At 50.3% G+C, this 19,282-nt stretch overlaps 1 protein-coding gene and 2 long non-coding RNA genes across 22 annotated transcripts in view; 1 reads left to right on the top strand and 2 right to left on the bottom strand.

Moving 5' to 3' along the window:
* The window catches only part of Draxin (dorsal inhibitory axon guidance protein), a 33,302-nt gene extending 25,126 nt beyond the window's left edge, over positions 1-8,176 (top strand). For both annotated transcript variants that reach the window (XM_006239423.5, XM_039111355.2), the window contains exon 7: positions 3,869-8,176. In XM_006239423.5, coding sequence (XP_006239485.1) covers positions 3,869-3,981 — 113 coding nt within the window. In that variant the 3' untranslated portion in view covers positions 3,982-8,176. The remainder of the gene's footprint in view (positions 1-3,868) is intronic.
* Positions 1,232-10,809, bottom strand: LOC102551596 (uncharacterized). 7 transcript variants are annotated; one of them, XR_010066735.1, is made up of 4 exons: positions 10,588-10,809; positions 9,734-10,171; positions 1,862-8,144; positions 1,232-1,471 (listed from the first exon to the last, which is right to left on the bottom strand). It is a non-coding gene; the product is annotated as an uncharacterized LOC102551596 (long non-coding RNA). The 7 variants fall into 7 exon arrangements; XR_010066738.1 differs by lacking the exon at positions 10,588-10,809 and having other exon boundaries at positions 1,862-2,027; positions 2,285-8,144; positions 9,734-10,478; XR_010066736.1 differs by lacking the exon at positions 10,588-10,809 and having other exon boundaries at positions 1,862-3,937; positions 4,124-8,144; positions 9,734-10,478.
* Positions 10,810-12,007: 1,198 nt separating this feature from the next.
* LOC102551534 (uncharacterized) lies at positions 12,008-19,217 on the bottom strand. 13 transcript variants are annotated; one of them, XR_010066730.1, is made up of 4 exons: positions 18,698-19,217; positions 17,525-18,382; positions 15,765-15,837; positions 12,008-15,393 (listed from the first exon to the last, which is right to left on the bottom strand). It is a non-coding gene; the product is annotated as an uncharacterized LOC102551534 (long non-coding RNA). The 13 variants fall into 13 exon arrangements; XR_010066732.1 differs by having other exon boundaries at positions 12,008-14,201; XR_010066729.1 differs by having other exon boundaries at positions 12,008-13,136; positions 14,079-15,837; positions 18,076-18,382; positions 18,698-19,213.
* Positions 19,218-19,282: the final 65 nt, after the last annotated feature.

The following is a 19,282-nucleotide window of genomic DNA, read 5'->3' as shown; positions in this document are numbered from 1 at the left end:
AGACTGCAGTTTGTGAGAGCCCCGCCCCCGCATCAATGCACATCAATAAACAAAAATAAATGAAAATGAACCAAAAAAGGAAGAAAGGGGATAAGGAGGGAGGAGAGAGAGAAGAGAGAGAGAGAGAGAGAGAGAGAGAGAGAGAGAGAGCGCACAGTGATGCCATCGACCTATAAGCCCAGCTGTTTGAGAGGCTGAGGCAGGAGGATCAGGAGTCTGAGGCCTGCCTCTGCAACTCAGCATAACTCTGCTTCAGGAAAAGAAATTTTTTTTGGAGATAAAGTTTCTCAGGAGGCAGAGGCAGGTGGATCTCTGTGAGCTCAAGACCAGCCTGGTCTACAGAGTGAGACACAGTCTCTAAATAAATGCCTAAGTTGTGAAGGTGTAGCCCAGTGGTCGAGCTTGAGTTCAATCCCCTACCTGTATGAAAGGCAGAGCCAGAGACGGTCTGGAGAGGTGGCTCAGTGGTCAAGAGCACTGGGTGCTGTTGCAGAGGACCTGGGTTCAGTTCCCCACAGCACTATGGCAGCTGACTACTATCCAACACTCCAGTTCCAGGGGAGCTAGTGACCTCTTCTGACCTTCAGACACCACACATGCATGTTGGTACACATACAACATAGACATACAAGCAGACAAAACAAGCAGACTCAAAACAAATCCTGTTTGTTTGTTTCAGACAGGGTTTCATGGTGTAACAGCCCAGGCTGGTCTGGGAGTTGCTTTGTAGACAAGGCTAGTCTTGAACTCACAGAGATCCTTCTCCCTCTACTTCCTGAGTGCTAGGATTAAAGGTGTGTGCCATCACTGGCTGACTTCAAAATAAATCTTTTTTTAAAATATTTTTTAATTTATTTTTTCTTTTATGTTATTAGTACACAGTCGCTGTCTTCATGCACACCAGGAGAGTGGCATCAGATCCCATTATAGATGGTCGTGAGCCACCATGTGGCTGCTGGGATTTGAACTCAGGACCTTTGGAAGAGCAGTCACTGCTCTTACCCGCTGAGCCATCTCTCCAGCCCCCAAAACAGATCTTAAAGAAAAAAATTTAAATAGAGAAAGATGAAGGGATAAGGTGGAAAAATAATTTTAATTTTATCTTCAGAGAATCTTCAGACCTACGTACACTAAAGTAGCCACAGTATCGTGAGCACCTGGTTCCCATCACTGAGATTCAATAAAGGCCAAGGTGGCCGTCGTGAATGGGGTTGTCACTGTCACAGGCTTCCCTTGTTTCCATACGATCTTTATTTATTTATACAGTGTTTATTTCGGCACACAGCTCTGAGAAATAATCACCCTTTTAAATTACAAGGTATCAGAATGGACAGGCCATCGGAATCCAACCTTCCTTCCGGGCTCTGAGGGCAAAATCCTCTCCCAGCTGCTGTGAGAACCTGAGTCACATTCCAAGTCTAGTTCCCAGCCACAAAAGAGCCCGTGCCTTCTCCATTCCTGAGGTCCGTTCCTGTGAAACGAGATAACAAGAAAACAAATCCATAGATAAGCTGTCCCTGGAGCCAGGCACAGCGGCACAGGCCTGTGATCTCAGCACCCAGATGGGAGACTCATGGCTTCAAGCTCATCCTCAGCCACCTACGGAGTTTCACCCATTCTCTATAGCTTGGGCTATACAGGGCCTTGTCCATCCATCCCAACCACCCTACACCCACCCCCAAAGAGAAAAAGAGAAAGACAAGGTCCTTGAAAAGTCGTGGGTCTGTAAAGGCTGCTTCCCCCTGGTAGTCTCACAGGATGTTAGGTGGAGCCCTCAGGAAGGTCAGAAAGAGTTGGGTGATGGAGGTTGAAAAATGGGCAGAAGGGGATTTAATAGGAGGCAGAAGGTGAAGGCAGGGACCTTGGGCAGGAACGGCCTGGCCTGGTCTGGCTCCGACCCCTGGAGAAGGATGAGAGAAGTTTCCAGAAGAACCACACCGTGTTGCCCTTGTTTAGATTTTGTTTGATTGGTGATTGGAAGTCAGGCCCACATGTACGCAGGGAAGCCGCATGGTCTAGCTCTGTGGCTGAAGATGAAGTTCTGTTTAGGTTACCTTGCGTACACTAGGCCCTGGGCTCCATTGCCAGTGGAAATTGGGTGTGGGCACAATCTAAGCACTTGAGAGATTAAGGGGCGATTGGGATCTCAACTCCATTCACAGGTGGACAGCCTGGAATGCATGAGACCCTGTGTTCCCCACAAAAAAAGTTATCTCTGATTGCAGGACTGGGGACGGTGGAGGACAGGGGACAGGCTGGGAGATTAGAGAGGGTAGAGACAGACCAGAGTGAGGAGATATAAGACGCCACCGTCGCCTGTGGTGAGAGCACAGGCAAGTTCGCAGTGTACAGGTGAGCCGTTGAGTCCTCCGTGTTGGCCTGGTAAGGGGGCCGTGGGAGGCTCTGAGGAGGAAAGCCTCCCCTGTGGGCCTCAGACGGCAAGCCGCTCACACTGCTTTCTAGAGGTCCTCAAGGTGTCCACATCCAGGGCCTAATCGTGACCCCTTAAATTGATTGGTTCCACCCCCTGCTTCTTCCTGGACACTCAGGTTCCAGGGACAAAGGGGAGAATGTAAGCTATGGGGCTTGGATACCTCATTAAACATGGCCAGAGAGTAAGGGAGTTTATCCAGGTGCCACACAGAAAGGACCTTCAAGGGACCAGAGCAGGCCTGGCCGGCAGAGCCTGGAAGTTCCTAAGGGCTTCTGTAGCCACCTAACACTCCTGCTCCTGCAACTGGTCCTCCGGTGTCACTTTGACCAAGTGCTGGGCCATGGGGCTGGGAATCTGGCTGAGCTGGCAGAGTGCTTGCTTAGTTACGAAGAGCCTTGGGTCACTCACCCAGCACCACATAAAACTAAGCTCAGTGTAGCACACCTGTGATCCCAGGGCTTTGGCTGTGGAGACCAGAGGATCAGGAGGCCAAGGTCATCCTCAGCTACATAGCAAGTGGGAGGCCAGCCTAGGTTACGTGAGACCTTGTCTCAAAACACACTCTAGGCTTCCAATCACAAACTTCCCAGCAGCCCCTCTTACCCCCCACCCCCTGCAGCCGATGACATACGTGGATCTTGAAGCAGAGGTGTCCTCTCACCCCCAGTCACTCCAACCCTGAAATGCAGAGGTTTCTTGGGCCACAGAGATGGCTCCTTTCCTGTTATCAGGAGGGTGGGGCCTACTATGATCTTAAATGAAAAAACATCTATTCACACCTCAGGTAATAATAATTCACACAGCCCTGATAAACAGAGCCATGGGCGGGATACCCACCCACTGGCATCAGCAGGGCCACACTTAAGTTAATTAGGGTGTTCGAGAGAGACTTCTTGTGTTTGCGCGTATGGCGTGCTTGTGTAGTGTGAGTTTGAAGTGTTTGTGTGTGATCTATGTATGTGCTTGTATTTGAGTGTCGATGAGCCTGGCCCATGTGTTGAGTCGAGGGCAATCCTAGGTGTCAGCCCCTGCCTTCTACGTTGCTAGAGACAGGGTCTTTTGTTTGCTGCTATGGATGCCTTCTGTTTTGTTTTTGTTTGTTTGTTGTTTTTCCCCAAGACAGGGTTTCTCCGTGTAACCCTGGCTGTCCTGGAACTCACTCTGTACACCAGGCTGGCCTCAGTCAGAGATCCGGTTGCCTCTGGGGCCTCCCAAATGCTGGGATTAAAGAGTGGGCCACCATGCTCAACTTTTTTTCTAAATTTATGAGGTTGTGTGTAACTGTTGGGATGCTGTACAGACCTGTCCCAGTTTCTTAAGTCTTTTCAGATTCGGTGTGTGTAGGAGCTGTAGGATGAGAAGCCTGAGAAGGCTGGAGGAGAAGGGAGGGGACAGTCACCCTCAGTTCTGACTCCCTTGCCTTCTTCCACTCAGGGCTGCGCTGCTATGCCAAATTCCACCGGAACCGCAGGGTCACTCGAAGGAAGGGGCGCTGCGTGGAACCTGAGACAGCCAACGGGGACGAGGGATCTTTCATCAACATCTAGCGCCCTAGTGGTGCCTCCCCACCGGCCCGGGGTCTGAGCCAAGGAGGTTTAGGACAAACAGGGCGTGTTAGTAACTAGCTCAACTTGAGGCTGAGTGGGGAATCAATGGTTGAGGCTGTAGGTGCAGGCCCAATTCCCTCACCCCCAAAGCAGGAAGGCCGCTTGGCTGAGAGCAGTGCGCCTGCGCCCGCCCGCTTGCAGACCGCAGCCAGGGACGGGGCGGGGCCGGTCCCCAGCCAGGACCCGGCTCAGCTAAGGGATCCTGCTAAACTCGGTGGCTGTGTGGAGCGCACCCTCTTCTGCTCTACGCCAGCACTGCAACAGTTTCAATTTGTGAAATCAAGAAGGCTCCCTTGACTGGAAAGGGTTGGAAAGAGAGGGGACACCTGACAGGCGTGCATCTGGAATGCTGTGTTCCAGGCTAACGCCAAGCACCACGTGTATTTTTACTGAATTTCCACAGAGACCGTGGTAAGAGATCACTGACGCGCACCCGAGGTGCATGATCGTCGTGCAGGGTCCCACGTCATCCATGGTCCTCCAGTTCTGGCAGCAGAGACAGCTTGACTGTCTTCAGCCTTTCCCAAGAGAGACTTACGTCTTTTTGATGGACCGAGTCTTACTCTTTGGCCAAGCTGGCAACTCAGACAATCCTCCTGCCTCGGTCTTCCAAATGCTGGAATTATAGGCATGGGTCGGCATAATTCGGCAGGTGTATCTTCCTTAAAAACAAAACATTGGGGTTGGGGATTTAGCTCAGTGGTAGAGCACTTGCCTAGCAAGCGCAAGGTCCTGGGTTCGGTCCCCAGCTCCGAAAAAAAGAAAAAGAAAAAACAAAACAAAACAAAACATTAGAGCTGGGGATGTGGCTAAGTTTGTACTGTGCTTCCTTAGAATGCATGAACCTTGCCTGGACTGGGCTTCTTCCGATCATAAGTGTGAGGTCAGACTACAGGAGACGACTGTATCTCAAGCAAAACAAAGTAAGCTGTTTGCCTAACCTGCACAGGGTCCTGGGCTTGATCCCATCCCGTTTCCTCCTTTCTCCACTTCTTTGTCTGAGCCTCTACACAGGGCACCCTTTTTTCAGGTGAAGGAAGATCCTGGTGGCTGGGTCTTACCATGTGACAGGTGCTAATTGAAGTCATGAATAGGGGAAACAGTAACTTTCCTCCTGTGCCTGTAGCCCTGATCATCCAGTCCTGGGCCACCGGTCACTCCCTCCTGAGCTGTCCTCAGTTTCTACTCCACTGGAAAGGCATACATGCATCCCCATGTGCTCGCTGGACGTACTGTTTAATGATCCCCCCTCCCGCCCCCCAGACTCCATCCTTCCACATCAGCACCAATGCCCCTTGGAAACTCTGAGACTGGGGTACGGTGTGAAGCACCCCTGCAGGCTAGAACCATGACGACAGCCCACCTTTACCACCACCACCTCTCGGAACATGTTTCAGCACATCTGGCTTCAGGAGAACCCTTTAGATCCCTGCACCCGGCATCTCCCGCCTGGTCAACTTTTGCAAAGGACAAAAAGCCTTCGCAGGCCAAGCCCTCCCCAGCCTGGACCATATCCATGGGATGCCAGGGCTGTTTACTGCTTTGGGGTAACCAGTCTGGTCCAGGGTTTAGGCACCAAGAAAGATCTAGAAGAAATCAAATAGGCTTGTTCTTCTTTCCAAGTTGGGTCTGATAGGCCTGGGAATGGGGAGGGGGGCAGGAGCTGGAAGGATCAAGTGCTAATACAGACTTATTTTCCTTTTCATAGTACCAGGGCCTTGCGCGGCCCAGGCAAGTGCTCTACTACTGAGCTACATGCTAACTGGTCTGGGCTTCAAGGTCTCCAAAGCTCCTCGGGAAGCTGCCTTGGTGGCCACGGCTGAGAACATTGGTCCCCTGTCTTCTCAATTACTGCAGTAAACAGCCTGTTCCTCCTCTCACACCTTGCCAACCTTAGGGAAGTCACTTAAAGTCTCTTTGCCTTGACTTTTCATCTTCGAAATGTAAATGCCTGGGTCTTGGTTCTTACCAGGCGCTTAGTGCAGTCTCTCTCCCTCCCTCCCTCTCTCTCTCTCTCTCTCTCTCTCTCTCTCTCTCTCTCTCACACACACACACACACACACACACACACACACACACACACACACACACACCCTACCGAGAGTGCCAGCTCACAAACTTCAACAGGCCTTCTCTTCCACAGTGATCCATCATATAGCCAAGGATTTTTTTTTTTAAATGATGTCTCACTGTACAGCCCTAGCTGATCTGAAACCGCTAATGTAAGGCAGCTTGGCTTGGCCCGGAGCTCACAGAGATCCACCTGCCTCTGCCTTTCCTGTGTTGGGATTAAAGGCGTGCACCACCAGGCACAGTTCAGGATGGTTTCTCCAAAGTGCATGAATCCCAGCACTCGGGAGGTAGAAGTAGGTGAATCTCTGTGAGTTCAAAGCCAGGCTGTTCTACATAGAGAGTTCTAGGACAGCCAGGGCTATGTAGAGAGACCCTGCCTCAAAACAAAACAAAACAAAACAAAACAAAAACCAAACTAACAAAAAAATCATCAACAACAACAAAACCTAGAGTGTATGTCACAAAACAAAGTCACTGTGCTGGAGAAGCATTTAGATACCCAGGCGGAGGAAGGGATAGAAGAACTTGTGGCTAGGCAGGAACAGGTTTGTGAATGTAAAAGGGGACGGACCCTGGTGGAGAACGGAATAGGGCAAGAGGAGGCTAACAGCTGCCTAGACGGACACCTGAGCTGAAGCCTCAGGAACACTCTGACAGACCCCCATTGTCCCCAGACTGGCCTTGTCTGGTGATATGAGGGTGGTTCTCACGGCTGGTAGAAAGGGACTGAGGGCCCTATGACCTGAGATGCAAACTTCAAAGAAAATGACAGCTTTGCCAGCTCCTTGGGGAGGTCAAATTCCAAGGCCACACCCCTTCTGCTGAGAAGCTGCATGGGAGTCCTTCCCCAAACCCCTTAGGTCTTCCCCATACTCCCTCTGCAGCTGCCTTACAGCTAGCATCTGTGGAACCTACAAGGAGCAGGTTTAGAAACTGAGGAACCGGGAACTGTGGGTGCCAGAAAAGTGGAGTCTTGAGAGGCCAAGAGCTGAGGCTCCCTTTTGAGGGTTCTGGGGTCTGAACTACATTAATTCTGGCCCTCCATGACAGCCTTCATGCTCACAGACCATAGTGAGTGCGTGCTTACAGGCCACGGCAATTGTGTGGACACAGAAAACAGGAAGTCAGAGCAAGCTGGCTGCATGCAGAGCAAGGGGTTTATACTACAGGGAGTGAGGTTTCCAAGTCTCAAGGAAGAGCAGGTGGTCTGGGACCGATCCATGGCAAAGGCATCAGCTGGGTGTCCCAGAGCCTCCTTCAGCCTTTCCTAGGCTATCTCTGCAGGTGCCAATAAGCACCATCTACATAACCTGCAAGAAATATGTTTAGAAAGCAAAGGACCAGGAGCCCTAGGTACCAGGAATGTGGGTCCTACACCTACTGATGCACAGTCACAGGGCTGCCATCTTCCCCACTCCCAGCATCTGGCTTCTAACACAATCTCCGGGTTGCTTTTGGGTGTGATGGGGTGTCGCAGGTCCAGGATACAGATGGAAGACAGATGCTGGTTGTGTGTGTGTGTGTGTGTGTGTGTGTGTGTGTGTGTGTGTGTGTGCATTTGGACAGTTCAGTACTCTTGCAACTCTGAGGTCTGTTTCCGAGCAACTTAGCAGCAAGGACAAACTCCACCATCCAAAGGCCTGCTTCCTGGACTGTTGGCTCTGCTTAGAGGCCACTAGTGGGGCTTAAGAGATGGCTCAGTGGTTAAGAGCACTGAATGCTCTTCAGGGGACCCATGTTTGATTCCCAGCACCCACGTGGTTTCACAGCTGTCTATAACTTAAACATCTGACACCCTCACTCAGACATACATGCAGACAAAACATCAATGCATATAAAATAAAAAATAAAATGACATTTTAGAGGACACCAGGTAGGGCTCCAAGACCTGGACCCTTTTATCTTTGTACTTTTGGAGTCTTGAATAATTCCTTGGAGGGCTGTAGCTCCTCCTTGAAATGTGGGAGCATCAAGGGAAGGGGTGTTGTTGCGCCTTGGTTTATAATGCCTCCTTGCATGGATTCTCCAAGCTGTAAATAAAGAGGTGACAATTGCTAAGTCATTTCTTGTCCCTGTTCTTCCAGAAGATGGTCTGGCAGGGCTATTTCCCTTGTCATTTCCTGTCTATTGACTCCACATGTTTGCCCCAGGTCTGCTCTGAGCAAGCAAAGCAAACGTGGTCCTCCCTCCCTCACCCGTACCTCACCCATAGTCCCTTATAGTTGGATATCCAAGACTGCAGGGTTGCAGCTGGGCTTCCCAGAGATTGGGGGCTGGGCACAGCAGGCAGATCAGCCACAGCCGCACCAGTTACCTGCCTCGATGTGGTGCAGAACAAAGCCCTGTCACTCTTGGCAGGTCAGGGAAGGCTCAGATGCCACCTTGCAAACGCTTGTGAACTGCTTGCAGTGGCCTGGTTTGGCACCTGAGGGAACATCTCTTACCTGGGTACTGTTCCTGCCAGTACCCTGTCTGCTCACCAGTCCTCAGATCTGACCAATCAGAGCAGTTCTAGCTCTGGTGGCAATGGCTTTGATATCCCAAAGCCAAGGATGAGCCAAGACTCTTTTGGGGCCTGGTGTCCCTGCAAGACTTCTTTGCCCAGCTAGGCAGAGAGGTAGGGGACCAGCTTTCCCCAACCTAGGGTTTCTTAAATCATGGGCCCTTCTAGCCAGCTTCAGCAACCTCCCGGACATCTTGGGTTTCCAAACTACGAGGGTCACTGTCTCTGTGCTCCCGGGACTTAGCCTGTTTGATTTCAGGACCATAGGGTCTTGCACCAAACTTCTCTTCCTGTGCCCCTGCCCAGTGAGCCAAGGTATTCCAGCTGAGGGTTGGGTCTAGGAGATCAACCCCAGAATGTCTCCTTTGTGCAGACATCAAAGATCATGCCCTCTCTGTCCCAACTGTTAAGTTCTGCCATTCGGTGGCAGGAAGCAGATGTTGTGTTCTAATAAAATTGTATTGCCATGATAGAGCAATGGGCCAGATTCGGTCTATGGGTTTCGGTTTACTCACAGCCGACCTCTAGACAGTGGCCACAGAACGGCCTACGGTTTCCCCACACCCTTTCTACCCTGGCACGACGACTTAAAAACACGTTTCTAGATATTAGTGGCCCTGCCATAAAAGACCAAGGCCAGACAAATCCAAGGTCAAAGGGGAGTCAGCAGCCCAGGTACAGGCCTCAGAGGTCTTGTCAATTCGATGGGGGCAGATCTGTTGGCTAGCCAAAGCAATGGAACCAAAACTAGACCCGGAGGTCCAGTGCCCGCAATCCCAGAAGGTCAAGGTCACCGTCTCGGAACAGAAAAATCAGAGAGGAAAAACAAAAACCCAGCAGGCATTTACAATCATCTACTTTTAAATAGCCGTGTGTTTCTATACCGTACATGTATGTGTCTGTGTATGCATATCAACACACACAGCTTTTTGCTTTATTTTAAGCATGTAGCTGTCTAGATTATATGGACTAGCAGGTCCACAATCTGTGGAACAGGCTGGCAGGCCAGAAACTGAGGCAGAAGTTAGCATTGCCTGAGGCTAGATTTCTTCTCCAAGGCCTCTTTTTTTTTTTTTTTTTTTAATCTTAAAGCCTTCAACCCATGAAACTGCTTACCACAGAGGCCCTGCTGCTTGGCTCTCCAGCCCATCATAACACCTCATCACGGGGCAAAGGGCAAAGTCTCTCCGGCAGGCAGTGCAGTGCAATTCTGGGATTCCTTACTCTGTCCGCCATCCCAAGCTTTGGATGATAGCAGTGTCTGATGCTGTTATCTGTGTGGGCTCTTGTGCCTGGAGTGCCCAGGACAAGAAATCCCAGTTAGGGCTGGCATGGGGAGAGGGCAGAGCGAGTGGGTAGGACATGAATAAACAATTCGTTCCTTTTCCACCTTTATCTCCTCACACATACGCGTGGCATATCTTGAAGCTCCCACATATGCTCGGGGGATTGGAAACAGGATGCCTGAGTTCTTTGGGTCCTTGTGACTGTCAGTGCAGCCTTGTACACGACATCCTGACTGCCTTCCCGTGCCCTCCACCTTAACCTTTCAGCCTGATTCAGAGAAGGGAAGGATTCTTTGCAAACCCACGTACATGGCTTCGGTTTATTGAAGGAAGCCCCCACCCTCTTATAATTAAAAATGCTTGGATCTTCTTTTCAGAGCAGAGAGAATAAGGCACAGGAAAATACCCGTTCTTTCAGTCTCTTCACCAGAGTTGTGCTAAGCTAGCTGGTGGTGGACTGTAGGGCGGCCTGAAGCGGCAGGCGCAATGGACCAGCTGCTGAGGCAGCGGCTGCGGTGGAAGGTGGAAGCAGTTCTCCCTCCCTGCCTGACTTCTCTCCCCATCCCCAGAACCAGCACCCCCTAGCCACGCCCCCGCCACGCCCCCGCCACGCCACGCCCCCGCCACGCCCCCGCCACGCCCCCGCCACGCCCCCGAGATCTCCGTGGGGAGCCCCCGGCTCACGCAGCTCCACAGTGGACCTGGGGCTTCATCGATGACTGACTCCAAATCCAGATGCTACATCTTTAAGGCCTTGGCCCTCTCAAATGGTACCAGTTCACGGAGTACCTACTAGGATGCGATGATTGACAGATACCCATCTCTTCCCGGTAGCCTGGAGTGCCATCTTTCGGGATAGGCTGCACCGTGGGGATGCTTCCTGGGAGGTACTTTCCACTAGTGGGATATGAAGCCCCCCACCCCACCCCCCCACCCCCCCACCCCCCACCCCCCCACCCCCCCACCCCCCCACCCCCCCACCCCCGCTTCTCATTCCTCTCTTATCTCTGGCTGCCTCTGAGCTGCCTGGGTACAGAGTCAGGCTCCAGCATCTTACCACACGGTGCAAGGAAGGCGATCCTCCTAGAGACTGGGATCAGATACAAGGAAAGCAAACACCCCGAGAAACTGCTAACTGATGGGCATCTTGGGGTGGCAGTGTGTACACAGACAGAGCTCCTAGATGCTCCCAGAAATGGAAATTCCAACACTATCCAGGCAGAAAGATGTTAGGCCGGATAAAGGGACGTCTGGGGCCTGAGGTCCTGAAGCCTTGACGTGCTATGGGGCAGTTGGAGGAGCAACAGGCCTTCAGGGAGGCCTTGGCACAGGCTCAGGAATGCAATCGGACAAGATGCTCAGCGCGAGACACAGGGAGAACAAAACATCTGAGCACATGTACACAGCATTAGCACACACATGTACATGCACAGACACACACGCACACACACATGTGCACACCCCCACCCACCCACACACTTAGTGAAAGGGAACACTACAGAACAGAGAGCTGTAGAGAAGGCCTCCTTCCTCCAGGCATTGCTCTCTGTGTCTGCTCTCCCTCTGGCCAGTTTCCTTGGATACAGAAGGACAGAGGCCATTTCCCCTCTGCCTTTCTTTTCCTCCAGGCCTTTGGGTATGTCCATCACTGCGTAACTTGAATGCTCCAGTCTCCGGCGCTCCAGTCCTAGCACTAAGTGACTGGACAGGTTCCACTAGTGTGAGCCTCGCCCGCTGGCAATTCAAAACTGCCTTCCCTAAACTGCTCTGACTCCATACTTGAACCCACCATGTAACTTATGCCAGGATGAACGCCTGGCCTCTCTGCCTTCCCATTGCACCTCTCCTCACTGTGGCTCACCTGCTCCCTTCGGCACAAAGGCACATAAATCACGCCGGGATATCCTAACTCTCTCCTTGCCCCTCAGGGCATGGAGACAAGAGTAACCCAGGTATCTCATTGTCCACTTTTCTTTGATGTGTTTGAGTGTTTTGTCTACACGCATGTGCATACACTGCATGGATTTCTGGTGCCCAGGGAGGTCAGATAAAGGATCCTTTAAAATTAGAGTTACAGATGGTTGGAAACCATCTTGTGTGTGGGTGCTGGGCACCGAACCCAGGTCCTCTGCAAGACCAGCAAGGAAGTACTCTTAACCATTAGTCCATCTCTCTAGCCCTTCACTGTCAGTTTTTTTCTTTCCGAAACAAGGTTTCTCTGTGAAGTCCTGGTTGTTCTGGAACTGGCTCTGTAGACCACCCTAGCATCCAACTCAGAGATCTGCTTGCCCCCGTCTCCTGAGTGCTGGGATTAAAGGTGTGTGTGACCATCGCAGGCCTACTGTCTGCTGTTTATCCTGTCCCGTTCCAGACTCTCTAAAAGGCACTTAAAAATGGTCTCTTCCAGGGGATCTGACCCCCTCTTCTGGCATTCTTGGGCACTTCACACACACACACACACACACACACACACACACACACACACACACACACGCACACAAAGTGCACAGACATACAGGAAGGCAAACGCCCATAAAACAAAAATAAAATCTTAAAACAACAACAAAGGACATGGGCTCTCTCCAGTCCTGACAGATCCAAGGCCAAGAAACCCAGAGCCATAGGGCAGCAAACTGAATCTATCAGAAGACATTCCCCGAGCTGTTGAGGGGCCAGGGCCCTGCTCCTTAAGGCCCTTCTCTGAAAGGCTTCTTGGTCCCCACTTCCTCACAGGCGTGTGCCTTCAGATAAGTTTGGGTCTATATTCTCTGCTCTGTTTCGTCCAGATCTGCTTGCCCTCTTAGGGAAGGACGTGTCTGGGACTCACATTAAAACTGGTATCTTTGGGGTTGGGGATTTAGCTCAGTGGTAGAGCGCTTGCCTAGCACGCGCAAGGCCCTGGGTTCGGTCCCCAGCTCAAAAAAAAAAAAAAAAAAAAAAAAAAAAAACTGGTATCTTCTACCTCTGGAAGCACCGGTCAACTGGAGTCATTTTAAAGACCTTCACCATTTCAAGCCTCCTTCGAGGCCCACAATGTCTTAGATCTGATGTCACTGCCCCATTTAGGACCAGTGACTCACTCAAGGACACAGACACCCAGTGGCAGAGGGTCAGAGGACAGGGAGGTTGGGGAAAGTGGTAGGGATTCTGACCTTAAGATTCCCAGTGCGGATGAATGTTCTGATACACTTTACACAGCCTTTGTTTGTCGTTCACTGGTGCTGTCCCCAGCCCTCGGGAGAGAAGCTCCTTATGGTCAGTCAGTTAGTGCAGAAGCCTCTGACTGACCCAAAGTGCCTAGAGTAAGTGACTGCAGAGTGCTTAGCCCTAATGAGATAGCTTCATCACTCCCTCCTGGGCTCAGTGTAGGGCTGAGGAGGAAGCCACAAGCAGAGTGTAAGAGACAGAGTATGGGCCTGGACATGACAGTGGCATTGCACTCCTGAACACACTGCAGCTGTGGTTATCTGTGTAAGACTTGCACATGATAGGGGAGGGGCTCAACATTTCCCCATGGTGGAGGAAGGATCTGCAAGGCCCCACCCCTCCAGGAGGGACCACTGGCAGTTTGCAGTTGTAGGGGGAGGAGGTATTGTTTTCTTCAGAAGTGTACCCTCTGATGACTGGCTCTGCCCCAGGAAACCGTCTCCCACCCATGCTCTGCTGAGAAACGTGAATTAAACCCAGCAGTCACACACAGAGAGAAGGCTTGAAGTAGAAGGGGAACTAGATGGGAAGATGGGTTTCATTGAGGGAAAGGGGGTGGGGTAAGGGAATAAAGGGTGACACAACTAGAACTGGGGGCTGAAGAAATGGCTCAGCAGTTAAAGCACACCCTGCTCTTCCAGAGGACCCTACTTCAGCTCCCAGCATCCATATCAGATGGTTCACAGTGACCTGTAACTCCCGCTCCAGGGGATCCAATGCCCTCTTCTAGCCTCTGTGGGCACACAGCGTGTACATCGCATACATACATACATACATACATACATACATACATACATACATACATACATACATACAAACAAACAAATAAAACTAAATCTTTAAAAAATGAAAATGGATGAAAATTGTTGTATAAACTATGAGGCTGTCAAACAATAATTTGAGAAATTATGAAAAAGTCCTCAGTGTGACAGGTCCCCACCACAAGGTGACCCAGCCCCCTGGCTTACTAATAGGAGAGCATCTGGATGCTACTTCACCACCCAGTAGATATTCACCCTTCCTTCAATTCACTGGGCGTTGCAGTGCGCCAGGGATGCTGGGAGGCTGACAGACACCATGCTCTCAGGCAGCTAAGGGACAGACAGACAGTGCCATTACTCTGTGCTAGGAGCTGTGTGGCATGGCATCCTACATAATGAGCAATGCGATCCTACGAACACTCCCGAGGCTTAGCATCACTCAGGAGGATCAGTGTTCAAGGCCAGCTCGCTGCAAAAAGGTGCTCGTGGGCTAGAGAGATGGCTCAGCGGTTAAGAGCACTGGCTGCTCTTCCAGAGGTCCTGAGTTCAATTCCCAGCAACCACATGGTGGCTCACAATCATCTGTAATGGGATCCGATGCCCTCTTCTGGTAGGTCTGAAGACAGAGACAGTGTACTCACATATAATAAATAAATCTTAAAAAAAAAGAAGAAGAAGAAGAAGAAGAAGAAGAAGAAGAAGAAGAAGAAGAAGAAGAAGAAGAAGAAGAAGAAGAAGAAGAAGAAGAAGAAGAAGAAGAAAGAAAGAAAGAAAAGGTGCTCGTGACAAACTGAGACCGGAGTTTTTAATCCCTGGAACCTGCATGGTAGGAGAGAAATGACTTCTGCAAGTTGTCTCCCCCCGACACATCTGTGCTTTAGTGTTTACACACACATAAATAAATAAACAAATAAATACATGTAATACAAACAAGTCTCTTTTTTTGTTTTTTGTTTGTTTGTTTGTTTTTTCCGGAGCTGGGGACCGAACCCAGGGCCTTGCGCTTGCTAGGCAAGCGCTCTACCACTGAGCTAAATCCCCAACCCCTACAAACAAGTCTTAAAGTCATCATATTGAGTTTTAGTCAGCCTAGAACTCTGTCTCAGGAAGGAAGAAAGGAAGGAAGGAAGGAAGGGAGGGAGGGAGGGAGGGAGGGAGGGAGGAAGACAAATATAAACTAATTCCAAAAGTACATTCCCTAAACGTCCGCCGACTCTGAAACCTTACAGAGTATGGGGGCCTTTTATCCTCCCACAACCGGGAACAGGTCACAGCAGGAACCCTGGCTCCTGAGAGAACAGTTAGCTTCTCTCTCCTTTATTCCTCTGTGTACTCACTGCGTGCCAGCCCAGCCTACCCAGCCAGCTGGTTCTTCCTGTGTCCTCCCCCACCTCTGGCCTCAGCTTGCTGGGATGAAGACAGTGAGTACCCACGGGAGCAGCAGTGTCTGTCTGCAGTCCTGGCCTGGCTCCAGTCCTTCCATCTTGGCCTGGGTTGTGTTCTCTTTACAGAGTGACCATGCCTTCATTACATAGAAAAGGCATGACATATACAGAAAATCCAAGGTCTATATGACATGGGAGCTTTCAAGAACAAAGACCCGAAGACCCCAGGGAGCTGTCTGCTTTATACGTAGGTACCTTGAAAGCACACAGTCATATAGAAGTGTGAGGATCTGATCTTGTGACAACAGACTATGCAGGCCATGCAGGGCCTGTCCGCTTAGATGCGTCCCTGCAGCCTTCCTCCTTCCAAGTGTGGGGCAGGCCCCTGCAAGTGCGTTGGGAGTTTTGTTTTGGGGTGGTGGTGTCTGAGTTGTTTTTCTATTGCTGTAAAAGCACCATGACCACAGCAGATCTTAATAAGGGAAGCATTTCATTGGGGCTGGCTTACAGTTCAGAGGTTCAGTCCATCGTTGTCATAGCGAGAAACATGAAACACGGTGCTGAGAGCTCTACATCTTGTTCTGAAGGCAGCAGGAGAGAAACTGATGCACTTCCTCCAACAAGACCATACCTACTCCAGGAAAGCCACACCTCCTAATAGTACCATGGGCCTGTGGGGGACTATTTTATTCAAACTAGCACAGTAACTTATAAAGGAAAATGTTTAATGGGGCTCATGGTTACGGAGAGTAGAAGTCCATGATTATTATAGTAGAAGCAGGGCAGTAGGCAGGCAGTAGCTAAGAGCTCGTATCTTGGCCCACAAGTTGGAAGCAGAGAGACAGATAACTGGGAATGGTGTGGGCTTTGAAACCTCAAAGCCTGTCTCAGTGTCAACTCTTCCAACCAGACCACGCCTTCTAATCCTCCCCAAACTGTTCTACCAGCTGGGACCCCAAGCATTCAAACATATAAGCCTAGGGGGGCCACTCTCATTCAAACCACCAGAAGGGAACAGGGTTTGATTTAGCCTAGGCTGGCCTTGAACTCCTGAATCCTCCTGCTTCTACCTCTGGAGTGAGTGTTGGGACTCTAGATGCATGCCACCACATTGTTTATACAGTTCCAGACATCCCACCCAGGGCCTCATGATGCTAAGCAAGCATTCTATCAAAGGAGCAAAATCAACAGTCTCTCTCTCTCTCTCTCTCTCTCTCTCTCTCTCTCTCTCTCTCTCTCTCTCTGTGTGTGTGTGTGTGTGTGTGTGTGTGCTGTTGAAATTCACTGCTACACACATACACATACTAGACAAATACACTACCACTCCACTCTGCTACACCCTAACCCTTAAAATATGGTACCGAGGGCTGAAGAGATGCTTCAGCAACTAAGAGTACTTGCTGCTGTTGTAGAGGACCTGGGTTTGGTTTCCAGCATCCACAGGGTAGCTCTTAGCCTTCTGCAACTCCAGTTCCAGAGGATCAGTGCCTCTTCTGACCTATGCAGACTCCTGCATACGCATGTGCACATAAACACATTCAGGTACATACACACACACACACACACACACACACACACACACACACACACACACACACCAGTTATATAAATAAATATTCCCAGACTAAAGGGCCTGGGAGATGGCTATGTGGTTAAAGGCACTTGCCACACAAGCCTGCTGACATGGGTTTGTTCCCCAGGACCCATGCCAGATGCCAGATGTGGTCGTATGCATCTGTAATCCCAGCACCCCCACAGAGAGTGGGAGATAGAGACTAGAGGATCACCCAGATTCTAGCCCGGTGTGCTCAGAATGGCAGAAAGAAGGAGAGACCTTGGCTCAAAAATAAGTTGGTCCTCCTCTTACTTCCCTGTAGGGGCATGGCATGCAGACTTACATATCAACATAAACTAAATAAACATGACTAAGATATAAACATTCGAGGATGTGTTGCTGTCCATTTGTGGAAATACCTTGCCAATGTGTATAACGTTTATGTCAGTTAAATAAACTTTTATAACAAATCATAATCAGACCCATGTAAAGGCACGTGCCTCTGATCCCAGCCCTGAGGAGGATACAGCAGGGGCCCTCTCAAGTTCAGTGCCAGCCTGGACTATGCAGAATTATTCTGCCTAGAAACAAAAACAGAATAGTTGGTCCATTACAATGGTACACTTGTCATGGCTTTCCTTCTGGGTTGAGGGTTGTGCTTTAAAAGGGGTAGTAAACTAGGCCTCCGCCCACCCCAAACTCTCTTCCTCTACCTAGAAAGAAAACCCTATCTGGGGATCTGTGGTCTGGATGTCATCATGTGTCCACTCAGACGGTTTCATAGGTTCCCATGTGCCTTCTATTCTGGAGACCAGAACAAGTTGCAGTTGTGCCCTGAGAGGACTCACACCCAAGAGCCCGGGCAGGGCAGTTTCCTCCTCCTGAGAGCGCTCACAAGGGAGACTGTCTGCTAACTGTCCAGACCAAATGCTCTCCAGCTTTTGCTATGCTGAGCAAGTGGACGTCAAGTGGCTGGCTCCTGGTATATTGACAGTACAAAAGTTCGTGAGCAGGCTGGAGAGATGGCTCAATGGTTAAGAGTGCTGACTGCAACTTCCAGAGGTACTGAGTTCAAATCCCAGAAGCCTCATGGTGGCTCATAACCACCTGTAATGGGATCTGATGCCCTCTTCTGGTGTGTCTGAAGATGGCTACAGTGTACTCATTAAAATAAATGTATCTTAAAAAAAAAAGAAAGAAAGAAAAGAGCTTGTATGCATGGGCCGCTTACACAAGGCACAGCTCTGATCGCTTGGAACCTTACTTAGGCTATGATGATATTGTCCCTTGTCTGTGCTGTGGTAAATAGATGCTATAACACTGGGCCCTGACCCCCTCTCTTTTGGACAAGGTCTCGCTCGGTTGCCCAGGCTGGCTTTGAACTGCTGGGCTCCACAGTTGTCCGGCCTCTGCTTTCCTCATGATGGAGGCTGTTCAGTTGTCAGCTGGAAAGCCTTTTCCTTGACTTGGGGTCCTGTCTTCCTTTCCTTTCCCAGGCTTCAGGACCCTGGATGGAAGGAGAGAACCATCCACACTCTCACCTCCACACTCATAGTAGGACATGCATCCACCTAAACAGATAAAGAAGAAATAAACATGGTCTCATTTTATAAAGCCAAGCAGGCTTTGATCTCGTGGTATTGCCTTGCCTCGACTTCCCAAAGACTCCTATTTACAGGCTTGGCTCGATGTACCTCTTTTTTTTTTTAATTTTTTTTTTTTTTTGCTGTACCTCCTTTTTACCTTTCTTTCTTTCCTTCTTTTTTTAAATGAATTTTATGAAATTCTCTCGAAATCCAATAAGCTTGAAGCAAAACTTTAACACAGTAAGAACTAATCTTCAATTTCTTTTGTATTTATTTATCTTATGTATATAAATGTCTCACCCGCCTGTATGTGCGTGAGGCCGTGTGTCTGGCGCCTGCGGAGGACAAAAGAGTGTGGTCGGATCACATGTACATGTACACCGGGTGGGTGCTGGGGACTGAACCCAGGTCTTCTGAAAGAGTAACAAGTGCTCTTAATCACGGAATCACCTCTCCAGCCCTCGCTTTTTTCCTTTATGGACATAAATTAATTCACCGACCCTCACGAAGATGATGAGGTAGGAACTGTACTAATTCTTGTGCAAGGGAAGGAAGAGAGGAGAGAGGGTGTCCTGGGCAGACACCAACTGTTATCACACCAGCAGTTTCTGCCTGGTTGCCCCCAGGCTCTTATGGCTGCGGGAGGTCCCACCACCTCGCCCCGATCCCAAGTAGGCAGCCGGTTGAGCCCTAGTCTGTAGAAATCCCGTCCTTCTGCTTGAAGCACAGCAGCTGGTAGAGGCCTAGGCAGTAGCAGGAGCCTGAGCCTTGCAGCAAGGGCAAGCTGCTAGACGCCGTCTCCTAGCAACCGACTGCAGTCACGTGGCCGCGCGGATTGGCCTCACGCCGTTGGAACTGGCGCAACGCGACGGGCGGGGCCAGGAA

The sequence above is a fragment of the Rattus norvegicus genome, chromosome 5 (assembly GCF_036323735.1).
Source record: "Rattus norvegicus strain BN/NHsdMcwi chromosome 5, GRCr8, whole genome shotgun sequence".
Taxonomy (NCBI): Eukaryota; Metazoa; Chordata; class Mammalia; order Rodentia; family Muridae; genus Rattus; species Rattus norvegicus.
The sequence above is the reverse complement of the archived record's forward strand: the minus strand, read 5'-3'. Positions and strand labels throughout refer to the sequence as shown.